The following is a 26800-nucleotide window of genomic DNA, read 5'->3' on the forward strand; positions in this document are numbered from 1 at the left end:
ACATGCAAAGTAGATATTTGAAATTTTCATATAGCCAACATCAGTTTTGATTCAAATTGTAAATTGCTATCTTCCCGTAGAACAGGCCAGACTGGGATTATCCGATTTGAAGGGGTATTTCTGAGCAACACAGTTAAGGCTTCAATACAAAACTGCGGTGGTGGTGCTGCGGTAGCGTTGTCACCTCACAGTAAGACATTGTCCTGTTCGATTCTCAGCTAAAGCGTCTTCTGTGTGGAGACATGCGTGAATGGGCGTATCTTCGTTGAAGGTTGTGCATCAGGGCTGGCAACTCGGCACGTAAAAATCTACTGCCAATCATTAGCGGACCGGAGTTCCTCTGTGGCGACCCCTAACCGGGAAAAGCCGAAAGACACAACAACAACAGTTAAGGCTTCAATACATAGAATAAGCTGAAAACTATAATTCAAAATGGAAATGGATGATGATGAAGCAGAGAGAAAGCTCAAGAAACAAGGAGAGACTGGGATTTTGGATGCAGACTTTTAAGAAGAATAACAATAATCATGCAGAATATTATATTCATAAAGTAGCAAAACGTATCCTAAGAACTAAGCCAACATGGGAATGGAGAAAAGCGATTCTGCCAATAGGGATGACTACAGTTAGGGATACAGACAATAGACAAGAGGGGACTGGAATTTATTGGAGAAAAACTGACAAAGGAACCAAGGTATTGGGAGCAAATAACTAGAGAGAGGAACGTAATAGAATGGAAAGATGCCAATAATTTATTTGGACTGCAGGTTAGAGATTGCCTTCCCTATCAAGGATTGATATCAGAGTATAGGCAAAGAGAAAGAAATAGGGGCACTAAATGAAAGACCAGCACTTGTAGAGTTTTTACTAGAATCTAGAACAAAAGCTGCCATTAAAAAAGGAATAATTAGTAGACCATACAGAATATTGCATGATAACTATAAGAATCAATCAGAGGAGGTTAGAAAGGTTTGGGAAGAAAGATTGGATAAGCAATTCACAAAGAAACTATGAGGGATATATGTATGTCTCCTAAATATGCAAAGTCTTGAAGATTTAGGATCTTTGTTTGGAAGTGTTTACATAGTTATTTTTATACCCCAAGTAGACTCTAGAGAATTTTTCCTCAGGTAGACAGCAAATGTTGGAGGTGTGACGGGGAAGAAAAGAGGTACTTGGGAACATATTTTCTGGGAGTGTGGTAAGTTGTCGGACTTTAAGGATTCCCTGCAGGTTGCAGTGTCGGAGATGCTGGGTAAGCAGATTGGTGTGACAAGGGAAATAATTTTTCTGAGTTATGATACAGAATCGGAATTGCCTAGACATAGTAAGGCCGTGCTGAGTCTAATTATGGTGGCTGCCAAAAAAGCAGTTACTAGAAAATGGACATCAATGTCTAAACCAACCTTACTAGAAGTAGGAGTATAGTAACAAGAGATAAAACAACTGGAATTATACATAATGTAAAGTGATACATTGGACTTCCTACTTATCCAAAGCTTTATTCCACCATTGTACTGTTTTACTATCACTTATGTGTTATTGTACTGTAGTGTTGTCTGTATGTCTGGTCAGTTTTTGATAAAAATCAGAATAAACAGTCTCAACAAATACAGGTAAACAGAGATTTAAGAAGAAATGGCAAAGGGGTTCCACAAAGAAGTCTCAAATCACACAAAATCAAGGACAGTCCAACAAGTTTGAGTGATTACTTAAGAGACAGAAATTGGTTAGAATTGAGTAGTGCTCTACTTCGGAAAATAAATTCAAACAAGTAATATAAAAAGAAAGACACTATGGTAAATAGATGCTGTGATCTAAAATGCCAGATACCATGAAGCAGTCCAAATTTGGAATTTTCTTTTATTTTTCACAGAAAATGGAAACCCATGGTGTTATGGCCTAAAATGCAAACTTTCATGAAAAGCTTTCTTTCCACCAATACAAACTCCATGTTTGCAATTTTCCAGTGTTTTTCCCAGTAAAATTCAAAAGTCTGGGTCTCTGATTGTGTTTTGTCTACTAGTGATTCAAAAAAGAGCATCCTGATTCACAGAAATGCTCACTACCTGCTCTAGTTGCCCAATACAAGTTGGTTAGTTAGTATAACAGTGAAAAAACAGTGATTTAGAGACAAGTATGTACCTTTCTAAGAACCTGCAGCAATTGGAGAGACCACAAGGAAAATTCAAGGTCTTCAGCATCTCCTATGTGGATTATCTGGAATCACTGTCACTTTATTCTGTTTCATGCAGACTTCTCAGAGGCGGTCTCTGCCTTGCATATAAGGTAATTTCTGACCCTGCTTTATTGGAAATGCTGCATATCTGCAGTCAAATGATACATGGGTTACTTGCTGGAAAGACCTTAACCTGCTATGTGACAGTAATAGAAGTTGCTGGAGGGACAGATTTGTCTCCTAGAGATTACCACACCTTTGGAACAGACTCCCACTTCATGTCAAACAGAGCACCTCATTTGCCCTTTTCAAATTTAATCTGGATGAGTAAATTCACCCCTGGGGTTCCACTTGTGTCCCTCTTGGACAGGGGCAATGGGGTAGAACTTAGCTAGGCTTGTAAGGGCCCTAGGGCCATTAGCTTAGTAACTTCCTATGATCCTGTGATAAGTATGTCCACAAAAGATCTCATTATTGCCTCTCAATTTAAAACTAGCACCGTCGGACCTGACCTCACCAGTGGTCCCTAGCAAGTCATTCATTCAGGTGTCCATGCTCACACATTCCCAGCCATACACACACACACACACACACACACACACACACACACACACACACACACACACACACACACACACACACACACACTCTGTTCCGTCTAACCCTCACAAATGTGACCACCCAGGAAGACACTGCAGAGACACACACACACACACACTCATGGATCTCCATTCAAGCCTTTATAGACAGTGCACACACACGTTCACACGCATATGCACACTTAACACACACACACCACTGTGTTCTCTTATGCCTACCACTAGTACTCCCACATGAGTGAATGGGTAACCACCCTCTTCCTACATTAATAACTTTTTCCTCTTAGAGTTAAATCTTATTCTACTGAGCAATTTTCTGAATCACTCTGCCAAGCAAATCTGGAGTCACAGAGCCACAGACAGTTCCAGAGGGAGAGCACATAGCTAATTAACATTAGTTATTACCCTGAACTGCTGCGTTGACATGTATCACTGTTCATTCTCTATGCTGAGGCCACCATGAAGGGATTACCTCAGTGGTAGAGCAATCTGTAATTCAGAAAGGCTTAGTGCAGTGGGAAACATTCCTAGTTAAGACTAAGCTTTTCTGAATTCCAGATGTAGTGCATAAAAGTAGTGTAACACATTAGACCTCATGTACTTTGCTGCATGATAGACATACTTCATAACAGAATCTGTGCTGGGAAGCGACAGTGGGCTAATCTTATAATGCAGTTGATAAGTATCTGATAGGAAATTGGATCCATGAGAAAATGAAGAACGTAGACTATACTTTACAGAATATCCTGTTCCTTCATCCTGAAACAAGTTTCATTTGTAAATTTGGGAATCTTATAGAATCTTCAGGAGTGAGATTTTTCTGTTGCCTTAGTGACATGATGCATCAGAGATGGGTATAAAGGACATTCAAAGCAAATGTAGAAAGTGGTTATAGCATAGTGTTTGGAGATTCTCAGAATTACAAGCATGGCATCAGTCAAGTTAGGGGTACATCTGTTGACCCAACTCAAGTGTCTATCTGACCTGCTAACAGCTGACATTTCCCATTTATTTTCCAGTTCTGTATTGCATTTGAGGGTTCCTATTGAATTGTCGACAGCTTAGGTTGTCGAATGCTTAATCATTGACACCTAAGCATCGAACACTTACAGTAGCGAACGGCCACATCATCGAATTCTTTCCTTGGGAAAGTATTCACGTGGCTGTTATTGGGGATTTGCCCTTTCCCCAATGTAGAGTGATCTCGGAGTTGGTATATTTAGTTGGGGGGGCTGAAGCCCCCCACTATGTTTGGGTGTGTTTGTTTATTTTGCTTACGGACTGCCACCCAAATTCTTTCCTAAGGAAAGAATTAAATGATGTGGCCGTTCGGTATTGTTAGCTTTCAATGTTTTGGTGTCGATGTTTTAGAATTCGACAACCTAAGCTGCCGATGTTATGATATAGACGCCATTTGTAGTATGCTGAAGTGGTGTGTGTGTGTGTGGAGATGGGGGGTTGTGGCATGTTCCCATAATTTAAGAAATAGGCACAGCAAATCTTAAAAATATGCACCTGAAATTGGGAAAAGTGTACAATTAGAAATATGAAATCTTAACATGCACAAACAGTACACTAACTTGTAAAATAAATTCTGCAGATGAATAGGATGGTTGAAAATTTAAGCACAGTGATGTATACACTTGTTCTTTGCAGGAAACAAACTCACCTTACCCTTCCATATGGGAGGTTGTATGTCCATACCTCAACTTTTATTCTAAATTCCAAGGTTGCGCACCCTTGAAGGGTGACAACTACTTGGTTTTGCTGGAAATTGTAGTATTTCTGTTTTCCCAGGGCTGTACTTTGTCCTGTTCAGCATGGGATTATGGGGTTCCCCCTGGAAATGTCATATTACTATTATTTTTTTCCTTTCAAGATTTGTAAACTTCTTACATAAGCAATAGGTTGCTTATCAAACAGCTGCTGAGTAGTAGTCATGTGAAGTTAAGAACAAAGTAAGGCCACTTTTATCAATTACAATAGTGAACTTAAGTCACTGGAAACATGCTTTTTAATTAAAATATTATTCACTGGTTATACTTGTTGTCATGAAGGTTTTGCAGATGATTATTACTTGTTAGCTTTATAAAGCAGCATACGGACTTCTTTCAGTGTTCTTGACAATGGGCTCATTGGTTCTTAAGCCTTCCTGCTTCCCCATTTGCTGTTTCGTTTCTTTGTGTCTCAAGATTCTGGCATAAGTCCAGTACTGTAGCTGGTTGGTGTTTCAAGATGGAGTGGTATGAGTACATGGATCCAGGATATGTAGCTGGGGAATGGTGGTGGTTGGTTGAGTGGGAGATATTTGAAGGGAAGGGGTGGGTGGATCAAGATGATTCAGAGAGATGATTTGCAGCCATCAGTTTTTTATGATTCCATGAATCTTTAGGGATTTGTAATCAACTGTAGTGATTCATCTTTTGCTTTTACCTAATTAAAAATGCTGCATTATATTTATGTGATATTGAAAACTAAAGTGGCCTAGATGGTACTATACTGTTCTAAAATTCCTAATTGCAAGTTGTAAATATCTGTGCTAATTATATGATTTATTCACCTTAGGAGCGGGAGATAGAAGACCGTAGGCATGCCCTTGAAGAAGAGAGAAGACGAAGGGAGGATCTAGAGAGGCGACTACAGGATGAAACTTTTCACCGGCAGCAGCTCATAGAGAAAGAGGTCAGAATGAGGGAGAAACAGTTCTCACAGGTATGCTGATTACAACATTCTCTGCAGAAGTGTCTAGAGTTATATTTCTATGAACAAATTTTTTAGAAATGTTATTTGATTCATGCTGCTAAATACAGTGATCATACATTTCCTTAATTTCATGTTTAGCTGCTATCATGAACTACAGGTGTACATGTCATAGTTAATATTTTGATTTCAATATTAGGGGAGTGTACCTATACCCATAGCCTGCCTGCTCTTATCCCTTACTGAATTCAGATTTCAGTCCTCTCTACGTTGAAATGCTTCCTTGTTAATTGCCTAAAAATACTTTTCTCAAATGTCCTTTTGACAGATTAGTCATGACCTTAGTCATTGCCTGTACTGCCTAAGAGATGAGCATGTCACAAAGTATTACCATAAGTGTCAGCAGTTCCACGCGGCCACAAGCAGACATCCAAAGAAGAGATTTCTGGCCTACCTTAGCTCCAAGAAGCATGTTAGTTGTTAAAAATGTCCTCACTCAGAGACTGGCACTAGGGACCAACATAAGCAGATCCCTGACGTAGCACCATCGGAAGGCCTGAGAAATGGAGAGTAGAATTCAGTCAAGCATTCTTAGAGCTAAAGCCATTCTAAAATGGCCTTCTAGTCCTTACTTGTGGGAGCCTTATCCTCGACTAGTGAGGTACCACCAGTCGTCTGCTTTGGCAGATGGTGAGATGCCTGGAGAGGTGATGATGTATCCTGATCTAGACAGTCGACTCGGAACCAGCCTTATCCCATTGCACAGCCACAGTAGTCACCTGGCTGTAAATCATTAATACACTGATCCAAGACTACTACTTATTTGGTCTTCCCTGGGCCTAGCAGGTTCCAGAGACCCAGGAACATTAAGGCCCACAAGCTATTCTAATGCCAGGTCCTGTGGTTTGTCTTTGACTCCATGCAGATGTATGAAGTCTGGTCAGACCTTTTCACACACATGAAGAGTTGTGCCCTTAGGGGAAATGCCGTCTTGCCGGTATGAATTCCTGTGGAGGTGTTTTGTGTCCCTGCTCCACCCGTGGCAGGATAACCCCCAAATGCAATGTCTCTGATGCTCAACTTACAGGACTTGCCTGCCACACACTTTAGCCTCCTCTTCAGAATACTATGAGTAGTCAGAAGACCTCATCTGTGAGACATGCATGGGTAATGACCCCCCCACAGTGTTACAGCTCTCCTTCCTCATCAACTAACCTCAAGTAATTCCTCCTTAAGGCTGGCAAAGCCTATGGTCCTAGTTTCTTTCCTCCAGAAATGTCTGAATGAGTGTCAGGGGATGAAGGAAGAGGAACATGAGTTGTTGTCTTTGTAAAGCAAGTCTTTAAGAACCAAACCACAAGGAAGAGTAAAGTGCCCAGGAACAGGTACTACTAAAAAATCACGATCAGCACTTGGAAGCAATAAGGACCAAAACAAAAAACGTAACCATTTTTCTAAAGAGTGTAAAGGAGAGCCGAGAACGTTAAAATCACACACTTTATTAACTCATTCAAAAGAAACATCCCGTTTTCGTCATACAACACAACTTCATCAGATATCTTACCCATCCATCTTAGCTTCTTAAATACCTATATTAATTATACATGATTATTCAATTAACCAAGTTGATTGAATGAAAAAGCCCTTGGGAAACATCCTTATATTTCATCCATAGTTCTGTTCTCTAAAAAATATCCTAACCATTGTAAAACAAGTGAAATACCATTAAACCATTAAAACTCATTGTCTAGTAAAAAAATATTAAAAATAAATGTATGTAAAAACAACAGTCTATAAATTCATACATGTACATATACATGTAAATGTGTACAGTTTCCCTTATGCTTGATATAATACAATACTGCCATCGTGTGGCCCCCTATAAAAATAGAGTTTGTTAAAAAAATTATTGAAATGCTAGTAAAAATGCACCAAAGTATAAAATCACCCACTAAATATACTCAATTTCAAATATTAAAATATGAAAAAAGAACAATATTGAATAAACTCTTGAATCAACTTATATACATTTGTACCCATCTTTGTCAGTCCCATATTTAATTTTCTCTTTTATGTAAGGTTGTTTTCCAAGGGCTTTTTCAGTCAACTTGTTTAATTAAATAGTCATGTGTAATTAATATAGGTATTTAAGGAGCTAATATGGATGGATAGAATATCTAATGAAGTCATGATGTGCGACGAAAATGTGGTGTTTCTTTTGAATGCATTAATAAAGTGTGTGTTTTTTTAACGTTCTCGGCTCTGCTTTACACTTTTTATAACAGTGGTTAAGTTTTTTTGTTATGGTCCTTATTTAAGTTTTTTGTTATGGTCCTTATTGCTTCCAAGTCTTTAGAAATGTACCATATGTGCAGCCTAGAAGCACATACATTTTGCTTCTTCAGCATCCAGAAAAGAAGATTCTGTCTTTAGGTCCCTGTCTTAGTCGATCTAAAGCCTGACCAGATATCTTTGGGGTGACTCCTGCATGAACTCCTCATTCCAGTCCAGTGCAGTGCCCAGTATTTTACAATGCTGCTGCCAGATAAGGGGTCTAAAGCCTTGGGCATGGTAGAGGACAGAGTCTGCTTCTTTGCCTTCAACTGTTTTACGTGTTTATCCTTGATGCCCCCTTTCAGGGGTGAGGCTTATTTAGTCTTCCTTTTCAAGACCTGATGGGAGATGTCTAAAGATGTAGCAGATCATCTTCCACTGTCTTAAGACATTTCTGAACTCCCTTTAGTCCTCCACAACTCTACTTCTATGTCCAACTGTTCTCAGAATATTAAATAAAAACGTTTCTTGGACTAAGAAAAGCAGTTAAGAGTCATAAGGTTTTGCACCCTTGGTGCCAGCCATATTGCACAACTCTGCTAGTCTAGTACTCGCAGCCTTGACTTTATTCTGTAATCTGCCATGGCAGTGGGACATTACCATCACAGAAGATCAGTGGCCTCTGGATGCAGTCATGGTTAGCCACAGCTTAGAGCTGTTAGGTTTTCCAGAAAGGACTTTGTTGAGAGACAAAGCCATCTCCATATAGCTGTTAGGACAAGCCTGGACTTGTACTCCTTAATGGGGTTGTAGAAGCTGTCCCCTCTTTGAAATGAGACCAGGCGTTCGAATACTCTAAAACTATGGAGGGATTGTATGTATTTTGTCCCATCCAGAACTCCAGTAACTTCAACCAGCACATCTGGAACATATCAGTTTGTAGATTATGACTGTATTGTGTCATGCCTCTGATGGCACAGTACACTTCCATGTCACTGGATATAATGGATGACTTCTGTGGCTGGGATATTCCAGGAGGTTCTTTTAATCTGCTGTGAGTGGGCATGGCTTTTGCAAGAACTGCTACTGTTTGGAATTTAGTCTAAATCCAGAAAGTTTGTTGAGGTGTTGGCCCAAGTAAATTACACCTTGCATGACAGTGATCTGTTTGTTTATCCATTTGTGGACAACTAACTCCTTGTAGCCCCACTGAAGGGCTTCGTGGTAGTGTCTCTTGATTGATAGATCCCATGGCTGCAGTCCATGGAGTTGACCATAAACAGGGAGATATTTTGTCTTATCCTATCTCTAAGGCTTTCATTGTATGAGCTGGACACTTTGTAGTGTTTATTTTTCTGTCTGACTATAGAGAAGGCTCAAGAAGTCATGATTTTGGCAGCTTTTGTTAGGAAAGAGAGGAAGGTTCAAACACAGATGCTGCTATGGCTTCTGGGCTTGATGGCCACCAGTGATTTTTCAAAGTGTCATTTGTAAACCTGAGGGTGTAGGTGTTGCAGGAGACTGTGAGATGTCAGTGGCCGCAGAGCTACTACACATTCCTCAGTCTTCTGATGTCCTTATTGCTGAACCCTGGAGTGGTGGACAGATCCTATTCATAGCTCACTGCTACAGTAATGTCTCTTGGGATTTCCTGCCTTGCAGTTCCTTGAGACTGGCCCAGATGCCAGAAATCCCACCTTCCCTCATGGCCCAGCAGACACCCTCCTTTTCCAGTGTCAGGATGTCACTTGTCGAAAGAGTCAGTAACTAGCACCATCTTCAGTTCTTTCTTGCTGTTTGTTTCAGTACATCAGGTCTGCTTGAAGACAGAGTGATCAGATAAGTACTCCGTTGGGGAATGTTTTATTCTACTAGCTGTATACATTGTAAATTTCTCTTGCTGTCAGAAAAAGTTAATAATCTTTTGCAGTGTAGGATGCAGATTCCTCTTAGGGACTTCCACACAACATTCTTCAGTGCACATTTTTCCAATGTATACACCATAACGTATAGGGATGAGTACCTTGAAAGGTATTTAGAAAAGAAGTTCTGCTCATGGCCTTGGTGTCTGTGGCATCCTCCAATCCCTTTTCTGAGTTCACAAAAAAGAGGAAGGAGGTGTCAAGGAACCCAGCAGCACATTTTTTGTGTCTGATAGCTCTCCCAGTCTTGACATCATCAAAGGAAGTGAGGCAGTTTTACAGCCCCTTCTGATGACTTCTGCTGTTATGGAGACCTGTAGCACAACCTTTTGGAAAGTTGGTATGCCTTCATCTCTGATCTCTGCTCAAGCTTTGATTCCTCAGGCATCAGTTTGGTCTGAAGCCAGCTTCTGACTCCAGAATCTTGGTTATCGTGGTGGAAGATGGCAACTCCCTGCATTTTTGTCCACAGAGAGGTGATTGAGGATTGGATACGGGTTTTAACCACATGCCTGTATCATGTGGCTTCTTATTCCAATGTCACCCCACAGCATATGTCAATACCACCAAAGCTGAAATGGGTAGTTGTCAGTTTCCTCAGCCTCAGCGGCATGGTTATCCGATTCTTCAGAGTCAGAAGAGTAGTAGTTAGCCTTGGTTCACCAGCTCCATACTGGCTCTTTTACTACCTTAGTCTGAAGACACACTTGCCTCAGCTTCACCACCTAAGGATCTTTCCTTTGGGGACACTTCACAGGATGAAGAAGCCCTTCAACTGGGAGACTAAGAAGTATTCTCAGTCCAAGAAAAGATTTAGACAGTTTTTTGGCTGCCAGGACCATGATCTTTTGCTATTCCTCTGGTGCATACAATCTTGGATGATGTGGTATTTTACACATCCCTTCAGCCTGATTCCCAGCCTACTGGCTTTGTAAATCTGAATGCTTCTACAGAGTACTTGAAACCCACAAGTGCTTGTATAGGAATCCTGTAGCATATCTAGAGGCTGTGTCTTCATATTCCAAGATGTCTCAGGGCTGTATTTACAGGAACCCTCTTTTAAAGGGTAAAGAGAGCCGGTCTGTCACATATTTGGGTAGAAGACCTACACCCCAGCTACCCTAGCTATGAAAGCCCTGAACTGCAAGGTTCACATGATTAAATGCCAGGAGACTATCCTGGATTAACTGAAGCATTACACATGATACAGGCAGAGGAGATCCAAGATAACAGCCTTCATGAAGATATGTTGGAATTGTGCACCCTCAATCTCTGAGATGGCTAAGCATTCCTTAAAGTGTGGCTGTGTGTTATGTGCATGACATCTAGTAAGGTGGCTGTTACAGAGTTTATCAGTAAGAGTTGCATGTAGACCATTATTGCATATCACCTTGTGACTGTCCTCTGTTACTTAACAGTATGTTGGCCACTATCAAACCATTTGCCAGATCGAGCTCCTTTACTTCTCTTCCCTACCCATGTGGGTCCAGGCAGTCATCATATCCTGTTCTGTCTGCCCTAATATGAGCCTTCTGGTCCCCTATTATTAATATTATTATTATTATTATTGTTGTTGTTATTGTAGGATTATTGTCTCCCAGTGAAAGCCTTCATTAATGGAAAAAAAAGACCTAATGACTTTGCAAAAACAAAAAAAGAACTACCATTTTCCATACTTTTCATCATTTTGCCTTATTTTTCAACCCTGTTTGCTTAAAAACTTGTCTATAGCCAAAACCAAGAGCATTAATCTAGATAACCATGTCTCTAAAAACAGTAAAAAATATTATTCTAGATATCATGTGATGAATATACTCTTACATCCCCCACCCAAGATATCCACTTCTATAAAAGCAGGGGAAATAGTTATCTTAATTCTGCATATAATGTGATTATAGGTTCATAGGTTCATAGGTAGATACTAGACTATCTGCCCGAGGGCATTTATAAGCCTAGCCAGAGTGTGTCGGGTTTCGCCGTCCCATTGATTAATTAACTGAGCCTCTGTCAAGCAGAGCCAACGAAGTGATCCCAGGGGTGTACTTTCTGTTACCCATCCACTCATCAAGGCTTCTCTTGAAGATTGTTAGTGAGGGGCTCTGCCTAATGTAGTTAGGAATTTTGTTCCAAAGCATGGGGAGTCTCTGTGACAGGAATCTATCCCTCCAGCATGTTCTATTTAATGTTGTGGTGAGGTTTAGCTCACGAGAGCTTGTTTACTGCATTTCCTGTGTTGCACTTAATTTAAAATTGTTTTTTTCTCTAAAAACTGCATTTTACCTGATTTTGGCCTAGCACTCAAGTGTGGGGTCATTTATTGCACTGTTGTGATTATTTTGCTGCTTGTGTATCTCTGCTACCTTTAAACTACAACAAAAAGAAAAAAAAAAATCTTGCTTTTTCCCACTTTCTGAAAGTTAAGAAAGTTCAGTTACAGATTTGCTGTTCTGAACTGTTTGGAAGTTTCTAGAGGGCCAGTGCTTGCTTGGGCTAAAGGGAAGTCTCTGTGTTCACCAGTGGGAGTGGTTAACACTGAACGGCCTGCCTGTCCCTGGAGGAGTGGTTACTACCTAGAAGCTGTAGTTTTATTGGCCATTTTGGGTCAATTCTAAACTCCTTGCTCTCTCTCTCTTAAAACCCTACAACTCTCTTTTTGCATGGTTTTGCGCACTGAGCAGCGTCGCCTAAACAGGTTTAAACTATTCCAGGCTCCACAAAGTCTGGTCATCACTTTTTCCCTTAGAACTGTTCAAACTCTCAAAGTAATCACTCTGTTCTCTTTCTAAAGCCCTGCACTTGCTCAGCTCTTATAAGGAAACACTAACTAACTAAAGCACTACACCGTCCTTGACTTCTCATAAGTATTAGACTCCCGGTTGGTCCTTCCTGATCAAGTGAAAAATCAGTTCCCTTCCCTAATCTGATCAGTAAAAAAACAGTTCCCTATGCTAATCTGGTATGTCCAAGGGTCAGTTTCAAGGTTACTCTCCAGTCCAGCTTGTGAATCTGGGAATTTTGAGGCAATGTTACAATTGCCTTATGTACACAGACAACCCTCTCCTCCTTCCAACAAACTCTAATACATGTGAGAGATGCAGTTACACAGCCAAACTGGAGGCAGAGCCAACCCAAGACTGGCACAGTCGGTCAGGAGGAAAAGGTAACCACCCACACCACAAATCCAGTCTCACACAGACCTATTGCATCTGCATACCCAACACATAAACACACAAAAACATACTCGGAGGCTCTAAATAAAAATCTGCCTAAACAGCAAAGACCTCCTAAGCAGATCTCCAAGCAACAGCCACCCCTCAACAATACCCACGAATCACATATCTCACAAAATGAGTGTGCCTAACAGTTGCAGCCCTTAAGGCCAAACAACACACCAAATACACTTGTTATAGGGGACTCTGTTGTCCGATACACTGACGTCCCGCTCACCAGACTGAAAAAGGAGAAGGTCACTGTAAGCTGCCTGTCAGGTGCTAGGATCCGCCACATAACGCAAGCACTCAGGTCACTCCAAAGCAAGTACAAGTATGACTCCGTCATTGTCCATGCTGGTGTGAATGACCTGAGACGTACCTCCCAGGACTACATGAAAAGAGACATAGAGGAGCTCTCTGACCATGTAGCCCAGGCTGGTATGACCCTGACCTTGAGTAGCATCTTGCCCTCACCAAGAATGATGCCACATTATAAAGACAAAATGATCAGTTTCAACAATTGGCTAAAGTATTGGTGTCATTCAAAGGGGATCCAGTGTCTGTCAGCCTGGGATGACATGCTCGACAAGCCACGTTGCTTCACTAGGGATAGCTTGCACCTGTTACCCTTCGGCTTTCGTATACTGGCCAAGGCTCTTGCCACCCACATAGTGCCTTTTTTAGGCAAGGCTCAAAGGACAATCCCACCTCCATAGACAACCCAAGGATAAAAAAACTAAAGGTAATGCTACTCAATGCCAGAAGTCTAAACCTCAAGATGCACGTGCTGCCAGATAAGGGGTCTAAAGCCTTGGGCATGGTAGAGGACAGAGTCTGCTTCTTTGCCTTCAACTGTTTTACGTGTTTATCCTTGATGCCCCATTTCAGGGGTGAGGCTTATTTAGTCTTCTTTTTCAAGACCTGATGGGAGATGTCTAAAGATGTAGCAGATCCTCTTCCACTGTCTTAAGACATTTCTGAACTCCCTTTAGTCCTCCACAACTCTACTTCTATGTCCAACTGAGCTCAGAATATTAAATAAAAACTTTTCTTGGACTAAGAAAAGCAGTTAAGAGTCATAAGGTTTTGCACCCTTGGTGCCAGCCATATTGCACAACTCTGCTAGTCTAGTACTCACAGTCTTGACTTTATTCTGTAAGCTGCCATGGCAGTGGGACATTACCATCACAGAAGATCAGTGGCCTCTGGATGCAGTCATGGTTAGCCACAGCTTAGAGCTGTTAGGTTTTCCAGAAAGGACTTTGTTGAGAGACAAAGCCGTCTCCATATATCTGTTAGGACAAGCCTGGACTTGTACTCCTTAATGGGGTTGTAGAAGCTGTCCCCTCTTTGAAATGAGACCAGGCGTTTGAATACTCTAAAACTATGGAGGGAATGTATGTATTTTGTCCCATCCAGAACTCCAGTAACTTCAACCAGCACATCTGGAACGTATCAGTTTGTAGATTATGACTGTATTGTGTCATGCCTCTGATGGCACAGTACACTTCCATGTCACTGGATATAATGGATGACTTCTGTGGCTGGGATATTCCAGGAGGTTCTTTTAATCTGCTGTGAGTGGGCATGGCTTTTGCAAGAACTGCTACTGTTTGGAATTTAGTCTAAATCCAGAAAGTTTGTTGAGGTGTTGGCCCAAGTAAATTACACCTTGCATGACAGTGATCTGTTTGTTTATCCATTTGTGGACAACTAACTCCTTGTAGCCCCACTGAAGGGCTTCTTGGTAGTGTCTCTTGATTGATAGATCCCATGGCTGCAGTCCATGGAGTTGACCATAAACAGGGAGATGTTTTGTCTTATCCTATCTCTAAGGCTTTCATTGTATGAGCTGGACACTTTGTAGTGTTTATTTTTCTGTCTGACTATAGAGAAGGCTCAGGAAGTCATAATTTTGGCAGCTTTTGTTAGGAAAGAGAGGAAGGTTCAAACACAGATGCTGCTGTGGCTTCTGGGCTTGATGGCCACCAGTGATTTTTCAAAGTGTCATTTGTAAACCTAAGGGTGTAGGTGTTGCAGGAGACTGTGAGATGTCAGTGGCCGCAGAGCTACTACACATTCCTCAGTCTTCTGGTGTCCTTATTGCTGAACCCTGGAGTGGTGGACAGATCCTATTCATAGCTCACTGCTACAGTAATGTCTCTTGGGATTTCCTGCCTTGCAGTTCCTTGAGACTGGCCCAGATGCCAGAAATCCCACCTTCCTTCATGACCCAGCAGACACCTTCCTTTTCCAGTGTCAGGATGTCACTTGTCGAAAGAGTCAGTAACTAGCACCATCTTCAGTTCTTTCTTGCTGTTTGTTTCAGTACATCAGGTCTGCTTGAAGACAGAGTGATCAGAGAAGTACTCCGTTGGGGAATGTTTTATTCTACTAGCTGTATACATTGTAAATTTCTCTTGCTGTCAGAAAAAGTTAATAACCTTTTACAGTATAGGATGCAGATTCTTCTTAGGGACTTCCACTCTGTCTTTTTTGTCTGGTTCTGGAATGCAGTGAGCACAACTGTCTTCAGTGCACATTTTTCCAATGTATACACCATAACGTGTAGGGATGAGTACCTTGAAAGGTATTTAGAAAAGAAGTTCTGCTCATGGCCTTGGTGTCTGTGGCATCCTCCAATCCCTTTTCTGAGTTCACAAAAAAGAGGAAGGAGGTGTCAAGGAACCCAACAGCACATTTTTCGTATCTGATAGCTCTCCCAGTCTTGACATCATCAAAGGAGGTGAGGCAGTTTTACAGCCCCTTCTGATGACTTCTGCTGTTATGGAGACCTGTAGCACAACCTCTTGGAAAGTTGGTATGCCTTTATCTCTGATCTCTGCTCAAGCTTTGATTCCTCAGGCATCAGTTTGGTCTGAAGCCAGCTTCTGACTCCAGAATCTTGGTTATTGTGGTGGAAGATGGCAACTCCCTGCATTTTTGTCCACAGACAGGTGATTGAGGATTGGATACGGGTTTTGACCACCTGCCTGTATCATGTGGCTTCTCATTCCAGTGTCACCCCACAGCATATGTCAATACCACCAAAGCTGAAATGGGTAGTTGTCAGTTTCCTCAGCCTTAGCGGCATGGGTATCCGATTCTTCAGAGTCAGAAGAGTAGTAGTTAGCCTTGGTTCACCAGCTCCATACTGGCTCTTTTACTACCTTAGTCTGAAGACACACTTGCCTCAGCTTCACCACCTAAGGATCTTTCCTTTGGGGACACTTCACAGGATGAAGAAGCCCTTCAACTGGGAGTCTAAGGAGTATTCTCAGTCCAAGAAAAGATTTAGACAGTTTTTTGGCTGCCAGGACCTTGATCTTTTGCTATTCCTCTGGTGCATATGATCTTGGATGATGTGGTTTGTTACACATCCCTTCAGCCTGATTCCCAGCCTACTGGCTTCGTAAACCTGAATGCTTCTACAGAGTACTTGAAACCCACAAGTGCCTGTATAGGAATCCTGTAGCATATCTAGAAGTGGTGTCTTCATATTCCAAGATGTCTCAGGGCTGTATTTACAGGAACCCTCTTTTAAAGGGTAAAGAGAGCTGGCTGTCACATATTTGGGTAGAAGACCTACACCCCAGCTACCCTAGCTATGAAAGCCCTGAACTGCAAGGTTCACATGATTAAATGCCAGGAGACTATCCTGGATTAACTGAAGCATTACACATGATACAGGCAGAGGAGATCCAAGATAACAGCCTTCATGAAGATATGTTGGAATTGTGCACCCTCAATCTCTGAGATGGCTAAGCATTCCTTAAAGTGTGGCTGTGCGTTATTTGCATGACATCTAGTAAGGTGGCTGTCACAGAGTTTATCAGTAAGAGCTGCATGTAGACCATTATTGCATATCACCTTGTGACTGTCCTCTCTTACTTAACAGTATGTTGGCCACTATCAAACCATTTGCTAGATCGAGCCCCTTTACTTCTCTTCCCTACCCATGTGGGTCCAGGCAGTCATCATATCCTGTTCTGTCTGCCCTAATATGAGCCTTCTGGTCCCCTATTATTATTATTATTATTATTATTATTATTATTATTGTTGTTGTTGTTATTGTAAGCTTATTGTCTCCCAGTGAAAGCCTTCATTAATGGAAAAAAAAGACCTAATGACTTTGCAAAAACAAAAAAAGAACTACCATTTTCCATACTTTTCATCATTTTGCCTTATTTTTCAACCCTGTTTGCTTAAAAACTTGTCTATAGCCAAAACCAAGAGCATTAATCTAGATAACCATGTCTCTAAAAACAGTAAAAAATATTATTCTAGATATCATGTGATGAATATACTCTTACATCCCCCACCCAAGATATCCACTTCTATAAAAGCAGGGGAAATAGTTATCTTAATTCTACATATAATGTGATTATAGGTTCATAGGTAGATACTAGACTATCTGCCCAAAGGCATTTATAAGCCTAGCCAGTGTGTGTCGGCTTTTGTCGCCCCATTGATTAATTAACTGAGCCTCTGTCAAGCAGAGCCAATGAAGTGATCCCAGGGGTGTACTTTCTGTTACCCATCCACTCGTCAAGGCTTCTCTTGAAGAGTGTTAGTGAGGGGCTCTGCCTAATGTAGTTAGGAATTTTGTTTCAAAGCATGGGGAGTCTCTGTGACAGGAATCTATCCCTCCAGCATGTTCTATTTAATGTTGTGGCGAGGTTTAGCTCATGAGAGCGCGTGGCTCACAGTGACTTGGATTTCTTTAGGTGGAGCATGTCCATCAATTCTGAGTTGCACATGGCTTTGTAAGTCAGGCAGAGATCACCTCTGTGTAAGCGATATTCCACTGAGTACAGCCGGAGTTTTTTCAGTCAGGCTGCATAGGACATATGTTTGAGGCCAGTAATCCTCTTGGTGAGGTGCTTTTGTGGTCTTTCAAGCTGTTGGAAGTGTCTTGTGAGGTACATCCCAAATGGGGCATTGTACTCTATGATGGGTCTGATGAGTGACGAGTAGAGGGGCACTATAACCTCTTTATTTCTAGATGCGAACCCCTTAGTAATTAGATGGGCCACATAGAAGGATTTCCTAACTACTTTGGCAATATGATTGTCAAAGGAGAGATTACTATCTACCTGGGTCCCCAGATCTCTTATTACCTCTTCTGTATTAAGGGGCTCCTGCCTATGTGGTAATTCATAGGTGTTTTGTTTTTCCCAAACGAGATGACTATGCATTTTTTGGCATTTAGCTTGAGGCCATGACTTTGACACCAGGTGTCTGTCTCAGTAAGGCCTTTTTGGAGGATGTCTGTGTCAGCCGGAGAGTCAGTTATGGCTCCCAGTTTGCAGTCATCGGCGAACTTGGTTAGCCATAGTCTTCCTGTGTTTGCCTGTACTTCTGAGAAATATATGCCGAACAGTAGGGGTCCCAGAACTTAGCCTTGCGGGACACCACTTGTGACTGCTTTAGAGTCAGACCTGGAGCCTGCTATTCTTACCATGTTAATTCTGTCTGTAAGCCAGTTGGCAACCCATCTTGTGACATAGGGGTTTATGTTCAGGCTGGTGAGTTTTTCTATAATACCTGAGTGAGGAATGGTGTTGAACGCCTTGGCGAGATCAAGGTAGGCTGTGTGAACCACCTTTCCCTCGTCTATGGCCTTGGTAACTGTCTCGAAGAAGTCAACCAGGTTTAGTAGGCATGATCTGCCCTTAAAGCCGAACTGGGTCGAGTCAAGTGTTTGGAGGTTCCCAATGTCTTTGTTAATGAGTTCCATGATGATGCGCTCCATAGCCTTGCAGACCAGGCTAGTCAGGCTTATGGGACGATAGTTACCAGGGTCAGTTGTGGCTCCTCCTTTGTGGAGTGGAATAACCATTGCTGTGCGCCATTCTATGAGCATGTAGCCTGTGGAGAGGCTGAGGTTGAACAGCGTGTTTAGGTGGGGGGTTAGTTCGTTCTGTAGTTCGTGCAAGACGCAGCCTGGGACACCATCTGGCCCCATTGATGCTGTGTTTCTGGCTTTTGAAAGGGCTGTTTTCACCTGTGCTTTTGTGATTTTCAAGACACTACACTTTTCCGGTATTGTTGTGGGCCCTTTTGAAGGTGAGAGGGAGGTGAAGTTTGCACTGAATCTATCTGCCAGTATGTTGGCAATATCAGTAGGTTCAGTATATTTTCTGCTATTTTGCACTATCTCAGGAGCATATCTGTGAGTTGCCACTTAGATTCTTGACATAGCTAAAGAAGGTTTTGTGGTTATCTTTCGAATCCTTGGCTATATTTCTTTCGAAGTTAGCCTTGGATGATTTTATGAGGGATCTTAGTTTCTTACTGATACTGATCATGGATGTCTTTCTTTCTTGGGATTTGCTTTTTTTCTGAACTAGTTTCCTCCTTTTGTTGTATAACCTGTTTATGGCAGGGGTCCACCAGACTGGTTTCCTTCTCTTAGGGGAGAGAGTCTTGGTTTTGCTAGGGATGGCATGATCCATGCATCCTTGTAAGTGCTCATAGAGTGCAATTGTAAAGGATTCTGCATCTTGGGCAGTGTTATCCTTTAGTGTGGGGGCTGTGAAACTTACCACCTCTGCCTTAAGTAAGGTGAAGTTTGCTTTAGAAAAGTTTTTCACTGTGGTTTCCTTGGTTGGGGCTGGTGGTGGGGTGTGGACATCCAGGGTGATTAGTTTATGGTCTGATCTAACCAGTAACTGGTTGACCTCCAGTACGGAGCACCTGTCGCCCATGTTGGTGATGACCAGGTCCAATATGTTGTGGCCTCTGGTAGGGGAGTTTACCAGCTGATCCAGGGCATTTGAGTTGATAAATTGCAGGAAGCGCTGAGCCTGGGAGTTTGTACTCAAGTAGTTTTCCCAGTTAATGGTAGGGTAATTGAAATCTCCCAAGATCAGGGTGTTCTGTAGGACCTTCATGTTTTCCAGTGTCTCCAGAAAGGCGGAGTGGTGGTCCTGGGTCATGGAGGGTGATCTGTAGCAGGCCACAATTTGCATTTCAGATTTGCCCGATGTTAGTTGCACATGGATGATCTCAGAGGTATCATGCTGCGTCACTAACCTGGAGGTGTGGGTATCCTTGATGAATATGGATACACCCCCTCCTTTTGTGTTTCGGTCCGTGTTCTGTGGCCGAAATGTGTGGCATGAGTTGTAGCCCAGTAGTGCTGGAGTGCTCTCTGGAGCCTTGAACCAGGTTTCAGTTACTGCACAGATGTCGATGTTCTCCATACTTAGGAGTGCTTCGAGCGCATGCATTTTGAGATTTAAACTCCTGGCGTTGAGTAGCAGAACCCTCAGTTTTTTACTTGTGCTGTTTATGGAGATGGGTTTGAATTTTGAACCTTGCCTAAAAAAAGGCACTATGGGGGCAGCAAGAGCCTTGGCCAGTATTTGAAAGCCAAGGGGTGACAGGTGCAAGCCGTCTCTTGCAAAGCAATGCGGCTTGTTGAGCATGTCATCCGAGGCTGACAGACACTGGATCCCCTTTGAATGACACCAGAAGCTTAGCCAATTGTTGAAATTGATAATTTTTTCTTTATACTGAGGTATCATTCTTGGTGAGGGCAGGATGTTACTCAGGGTCAGGGTCATACCCGCCTGGGCTACATGATCAGAGAGCTCTTCCATGTCCCTTTTCATGTAGTCCAGGGAGGTACAGCAGTAAATACAATTCAAATACAATTAATACACTTTTATGTCCTCGACTCCATCAGCCCAAGATCACAGTATTATATTAACTTTAACTTGCTTCTGCTTAGAGTTTCTTAGCTTTTTAAAATGTAAAACCTGCATACCTTATAATTTATGGATAACTATTTTTTTGCTTTAATATTTTTAACATATACATCCGTCACTGATTAAGAGCCCTCAACTGACATTTAAAATACTACTGGCTGCACACTGCACAAAGTTGCTTTACAGTTTAGCACGACATTTACAAATTGAAGTGTTTATACAGGTATTTAGAACAAAAAATGTTTTACTTGCGCTTCTTGAGTCCTCTTAGTGTCCTTCTAAACATTAATGACATGGAGTATACGCTGACAGTTCCCCCACCAGTTTAACACAGTCAATAACATTCCAGTCTTTTTCTTCCCTTTTTTATTGCAAAGCCACATTTCACGTCTGTATTCCTTTATGTAATGGTACTGATTCTTAAGTCTCACATTTATTCACTAATTTCACAATGTTGGCAGTCTTCTTCCTGATCCTCTTCGTCTTTCAAATCCAGTCTTCCTTTCAAACCCAATGTGATCCTAATTCTTCTGTTTTTTGCTCAAACATTTTCCTTTGGAATAATGGAAAAGATTCCATTGACAAAGTCTCTGTATGGGCTTTGTTATTGTCAGGAGAATGAGAAGCACAGTCCCCTTCTTTTTGCGTGGTCATCCTTTGTTGATCTGCTGGTATGATTGTTTCTTTACTACTACTGGTTTCAGGTCCTTTCTCTTGGCCAGATTTGGAGCATATGCAGAATATGCCCTCTCAATTATAAAACTGTAGTGTGGGATACGTCAACTTGTTTATCTGTATTTTCATAAAATTTATACAGTCTGTTCCCTCCAGTTTTTCTGGTAGCAGAAAAATCTCAGGTTTTCTTTGTGTGCTCTGTCTTGTAACTCTACTATTTTTGAAACAGTTTTTTTTTTTTATACAAGAAACATCTTTAATATGATGTTGTACCTTTCATGCTTTGATCTGACTCAGCATTATCTTCCAGACTTTAGATCCTAATCTTGAGCTCTTCCCTCTTCCCATAATGCACCACACTCCCTCTAACTCCTCAGATCTCGTTTGCCGCCATCCTAGTCAGATGTGTGATTCTGGGTCTCGGGCTGCAAGAAGTTTATTTTTAAATTTTAGTCTAAGATTGTCTATTTTTATTTGGTCTGTTATTTCCTGTTGCTTCTTTCCTCCCTCAGTGGCTATTCACAGCTGGCAATACTTTCTCCAGTCTAGTCTTCTCTCTCTTATTCTTCTTCCTGCTGGGTGTTTATGTCTACAGTTTCCACAGGGTAAAAAGCATGTTTTATTTCTTTTTGTACAGCTTTACATGTAGCTGGTCTCCCCTTTCTCCGTGGACCTTGTTTTTGTCTGAGTCTTGTCCTTAGGAGGCCCCTGCTGGGCAGGCTGGCCTGTTGCCTATCATCTGGACTGCTCAGAAGATTTTTCCCGCCTTTCTGTGGCTGGTTCTACTATGAATGTCTGGCTCATCTTTTTTGGTCTGTTCTGGGTACATAACCATATCTGTTGAAGAGGGGTATGGATTATTTCTTTTGCTGTTCTCTTAACCTTTTCTTTTTTGGTGTGTGTTGCTGGTTGTGTGTGTGTGTGTGTTTAGGAGTGATTCCTCACCATAAAGTAGTGTTACTGCATGGAATTTTTTGGGGTAGGCTTCAAATCAGCTTGCATTTGGAGCAAAAATAACAGGCTTTCCAGTTATTGTAAGTGCCAGGCATGGACCTTCGGTCCCTCTTTGTTCTGGACCTGTTACTTGCTGGGCTTGCCTGCATTCAGTATTGATTATTTCATAACCTCCAGCTTTTCCATGCAGAATATTTCTGCTGAGAGGTTTAGAACTTTGCTTCCCAACTTTTTATGTCTATCGCATATGAGGTGTCACTTCTAGACTGTATAGTTTGTTTCACAAAATGTCCAGAGTTTCGTCTCTTAAATTGTGGTTTTTGGACTAATTATTGGTAAACATTTGAGGGCTGCAGCCACCAAGAAAGAGAGGTATTGGAGTTTAAGACTTCATGCCCTTCAAAAAAAAAAACTTAGTTTTTGTGAGAGGTGCCCATGCTGGATCTCCCGGATCCAAAGATCCCTGGACCTCCTTCAAATCCAAAGTTCTCCTTGGATCCGATCTAGTTTGTTGTGCAGTAAGAGCATCAGATTGGAGGGGTGCATTGGATCCAAGGAAGGCACACTAGTTTCACAGCTCGAATCTGTAGAGGGAAACTGGATTCGAGAAATGCTCTAACACTTACCTGCCGGCTCCCTGACTTAGGATCTTAAGTCCTGCTAGAAACTGCACTGACTCAACAGCTTGGATCCAAAGGGAGTTCAGATCCCAGAAGTACCCGACTCCTGCCTGTCGGATCCTAGGCTTAGGATCCAAAGAAGAGGCAATCAATTAAAGAGATCAGCACTGAGGAGAAGTCAGGATCCGAAGGCTTTTTTTTTTGAAAGTGTACTTCCACAACAGCTGGGATCCGAAGGAAATTTAGATCTAAGAAGTGCCTGACAATACCTGTCGGATCTTAGGTTTAGGATTCAAAGGGAAGAAGAAGAAAAGGTCCAACAATAGGGACCATATTAAATATAGCTTCAGGGGGAACTGTAGCCGACTGGATCCAAATAGCTTGGATCCAAGGAAATTTCAAATAACCTGAACTGCCTGAACACAACAAACTAGATCGGATCCAAGGAGAACTTTGGATTTGAAGGAGGTCCAGGGATCTTTGGATCCGGGAGATCCAGCATGGGCACCTCTCACAAAAACTAAGTTTTTTTTTTGAAGGGCATGAAGTCTTAAACTCCAATACCTCTCTTTCTTGGTGGCTGCAGCCCTCAAAGGTTTACCAATAATTAGTCCAAAAACCGCAATTTAAGAGACAAAACTCTGGACATTTTGTGAAACAAACTATACAGTCTAGAAGTAACACCTCATACGCGATAGACATAAAAAGTTGGGAAGCAAAGTTCTAAACCTCTCAGCAGAAATATTCTGCTTGGAAAAGCTGGAGGTTCTGAAATAATCAATACTGCATGCAGGCAAGCCCAGCAAGTAACAGGTCCAGAACAAAGAGGGACCGAAGGTCCATGCCTGGCACTTACAATAACTGGAAAGCCTGTTATTTTTTCTCCAAACGCAAGCTGATTTGAAGCCTACCCCAAAAAATTCCCTGCAGTAAAGATAAACACTACTTTATGGTGAGGAATCACTCCTAAAAACACACACAACCAGCAACACGCACCAAAAAAGAAAAGGTAAGAGAACAGCAAAAGAAGTAATCCATACCACTCTTCAACAGATATGGTTATGTACCCAGAACAGACCAAAAAAGATGAGCCAGACATTCATAGTAGAACCAGCCACAGAAAGGCGGGAAAAATCTTCTGAGCAGTCCAGATGATAGGCAACAGGCCAGCCTGCCCAGCAGGGGCCTCCTAAGGACAAGACTCAGACAAAAACAAGGTCCACGGAGAAAGGGGAGACCAGCTACATGTAAAGCTGTACAAAAAGAAATAAAACATGCTTTTTACCCTGTGGAAACTGTAGACATAAACACCCAGCAGGAAGAAGAATAAGAGAGAGAAGACTAGACTGGAGAAAGTATTGCCAGCTGTGAATAGCCACTGAGGGAGGAAAGAAGCAACAGGAAATAACAGACCAAATAAAAATAGACAATCTTAGACTAAAATTTAAAAATAAACTTCTTGCAGCCCGAGACCCAGAATCACACATCTGACTAGGATGGCGGCAAACGAGATCCGAGGAGTTAGAGGTAGTGTGGTGCATTATGGGAAGAGGGAAGAGCTCGAGATTAGGATCTAAAGTCTGGAAGATAATGCTGAGTTGGATCAAAGAATGAAAGGGACAACATCATGTTAAAGATGTTTCTTGTATAAAAAAAAAAACTGTTTCAAAAATAGTAGAGTTACAAGACAGAGCACACAAAGAAAACCTGAGATTTTTCTGCTACCAGAAAAACTGGAGGGAACAGACTGTATAAATTTTATGAAAATACAGATAAACAATTTGATGTATCCTACAGTACAGTTTTATAATTGAGAGGGCATATTGTGCATATGCTCCAAATCTGACCAAGAGAAAGGACCTGAAAGCAGTAGTAGTAAAGAAACAATCATACCAGCAGATCAACAAAGATGACCAAGCAAAAAGAAGGGGACTGTGCTTCTCATTCTCCTGACAACAACAAAGCCCATACAGAGACTTTGTCAATGGAATCTTGTCCATTATTCCAAAGGAAAATGTTTGAGCAAAAAACAGAAGAATTAGGATCACATTGGGTTTGAAACGGAGACTGGATTTGAAAGACGAAGAGGATCAGGAAGAAGACTGCCAACATTGTGAAATTAGTGAATAAATGTGAGACTTAAGAATCAGTACCATTACATAAAGGAATATAGACGTGAAATGTGGCTTTGCAATAAAAAAGGGAAGAAAAAGACTGGAATGTTATTGACTGTGTTAAACTGGTGGGGGAACTGTCAGCGTATACTCCATGTCATTAATGTTTAGAAGGACACTAAGAGGACTCAAGAAGCGCAAGTAAAACATTTTTTGTTCTAAACACCGGTATAAACACTTCAATTTGTAAATGTCATGCTAAACTGTAAAGCAGCTTTGTGCAGTGTGCAGCCAGTAGTATTTTAAATGTCAGTTGAGGGCTCTTAATCAGTGACGATTTTGTGAGAGGTGCCCATGCTGGATCTCCCGGATCCAAAGATCCCTGGACCTCCTTCAAATCCAAAGTTCTCCTTGGATCCGATCTAGTTTGTTGTGTTCAGGCAGTTCAGGTTATTTGAAATTTCCTTGGATCCAAGCTATTTGGATCCAGTCGGCTACAGTTCCCCCTGAAGCTATATTTAATATGGTCCCTATTGTTGGACCTTTTCTTCTTCTTCCCTTTGAATCCTAAACCTAAGATCCGACAGGTATTGTCAGGCACTTCTTAGATCTAAATTTCCTTCGGATCCCAGCTGTTGTGGAAGTACACTTTCAAAAAGCCTTCGATCCTGACTTCTCCTCAGTGCTGATCTCTTTAATTGATTGCCTCTTCTTTGGATCCTAAGCCTAGGATCCGACAGGCAGGAGTCGGGTACTTCTGGGATCTGAACTCCCTTTGGATCCAAGCTGTTGAGTCAGTGCAGTTTCTAGCAGGACTTAAGATCCTAAGTCAGGGAGCCGGCAGGTAAGTGTTAGAGCATTTCTCGAATCCAGTCTCCCTCTTCAGATTCGAGCTGTGAAACTAGTGTGCCTTCCTTGGATCCAATGCACCCCTCCAATCTGATGCTCTTACTGCTTGTTGTCTTCTTCTGGCATGGAGGTTTGGTCAGTTCCTCTCTGTCAGGACTTACACAGGTGCCCAACCAGTAGGGCTTTCTGGCCCAGGAGACCATTTCTCGCCCTGAAGAGGCTTCCCCTACAGCTAGGACTCTGGAACTAGTTCTGCCCTTATTCCTTGAAAGCCTTGGTTGTTGGCCATTCCATACAAATTTATTATTTCAATTGCAGAACTAAAATTGGCCAAAGTTGCACTATCTAGATAGCCATTACAGGCCCATTACTCTAGATCTGTGGCAACAAGATGGGTATAAGACCCATGCAGACTGTGCTGTATCTCCATAAATAGATACATTATGGTGCCTTTGGGTCTTTTCATTACTGTCTTCCCTGCTTGCCAAACAGGGTCTCTCAGGAGGCAAAACAGTGCTTTGGTTTCTCAGAGTGTCCTACATGATATTCTTGGTGACTCCATGGATGCACCCCGTATGTCTGCTTGGCTGTTTCAGGACGTGACCATCCATGGAGGATGGATGTCAGCACTTGGACCTCAGATGTGGAGGTGCTCTGCAAAACCAGAACTTCAGAAGACTTCTCTGGCAGTCCCCTATCAGCACCCCTGCAGAGCTGTCCAACTGCCCATCTATAGAAGCAGTCGGGGGACATTTTTTTCCTGACACTTGGACTCCAATACCAGCATAACAGACAATGCCTGGGTGATAAGCTTAATCTCCAGCAGTTATTACTTTTCCCCTTTCCCAGTCTGGATCTACACTATCTGTGAGCAGAGAACTCAAGTTCCAGATGGTCACAGTTCAGTGCACCCAGCCATTCTACAAAAGGATGATTGGATGTACTGTATATATTCCTTTTTTTTTTCTGGCACTCCAGGACATCTCT

At 41.9% G+C, this 26800-nt stretch overlaps 1 protein-coding gene across 8 annotated transcripts in view; it reads left to right on the forward strand.

The window, feature by feature from the left end:
* PHLDB1 (pleckstrin homology like domain family B member 1) overlaps positions 1 to 26800 on the forward strand; it is a 2201164-nt gene that overhangs the window by 1949773 nt on the left and 224591 nt on the right. For all 8 annotated transcript variants that reach the window (XM_044080920.1, XM_044080921.1, XM_044080924.1 and 5 more), the window contains one exon: positions 5344 to 5490. In XM_044080920.1, the coding sequence (XP_043936855.1) occupies positions 5344 to 5490 (147 nt within the window). The remainder of the gene's footprint in view (positions 1 to 5343; positions 5491 to 26800) is intronic.

This window comes from Protopterus annectens, chromosome 8.part0 (genome assembly GCF_019279795.1).
Source record: "Protopterus annectens isolate FY-2018-M chromosome 8.part0, PAN1.0, whole genome shotgun sequence".
NCBI lineage: Eukaryota > Metazoa > Chordata > Ceratodontiformes > Protopteridae > Protopterus > Protopterus annectens.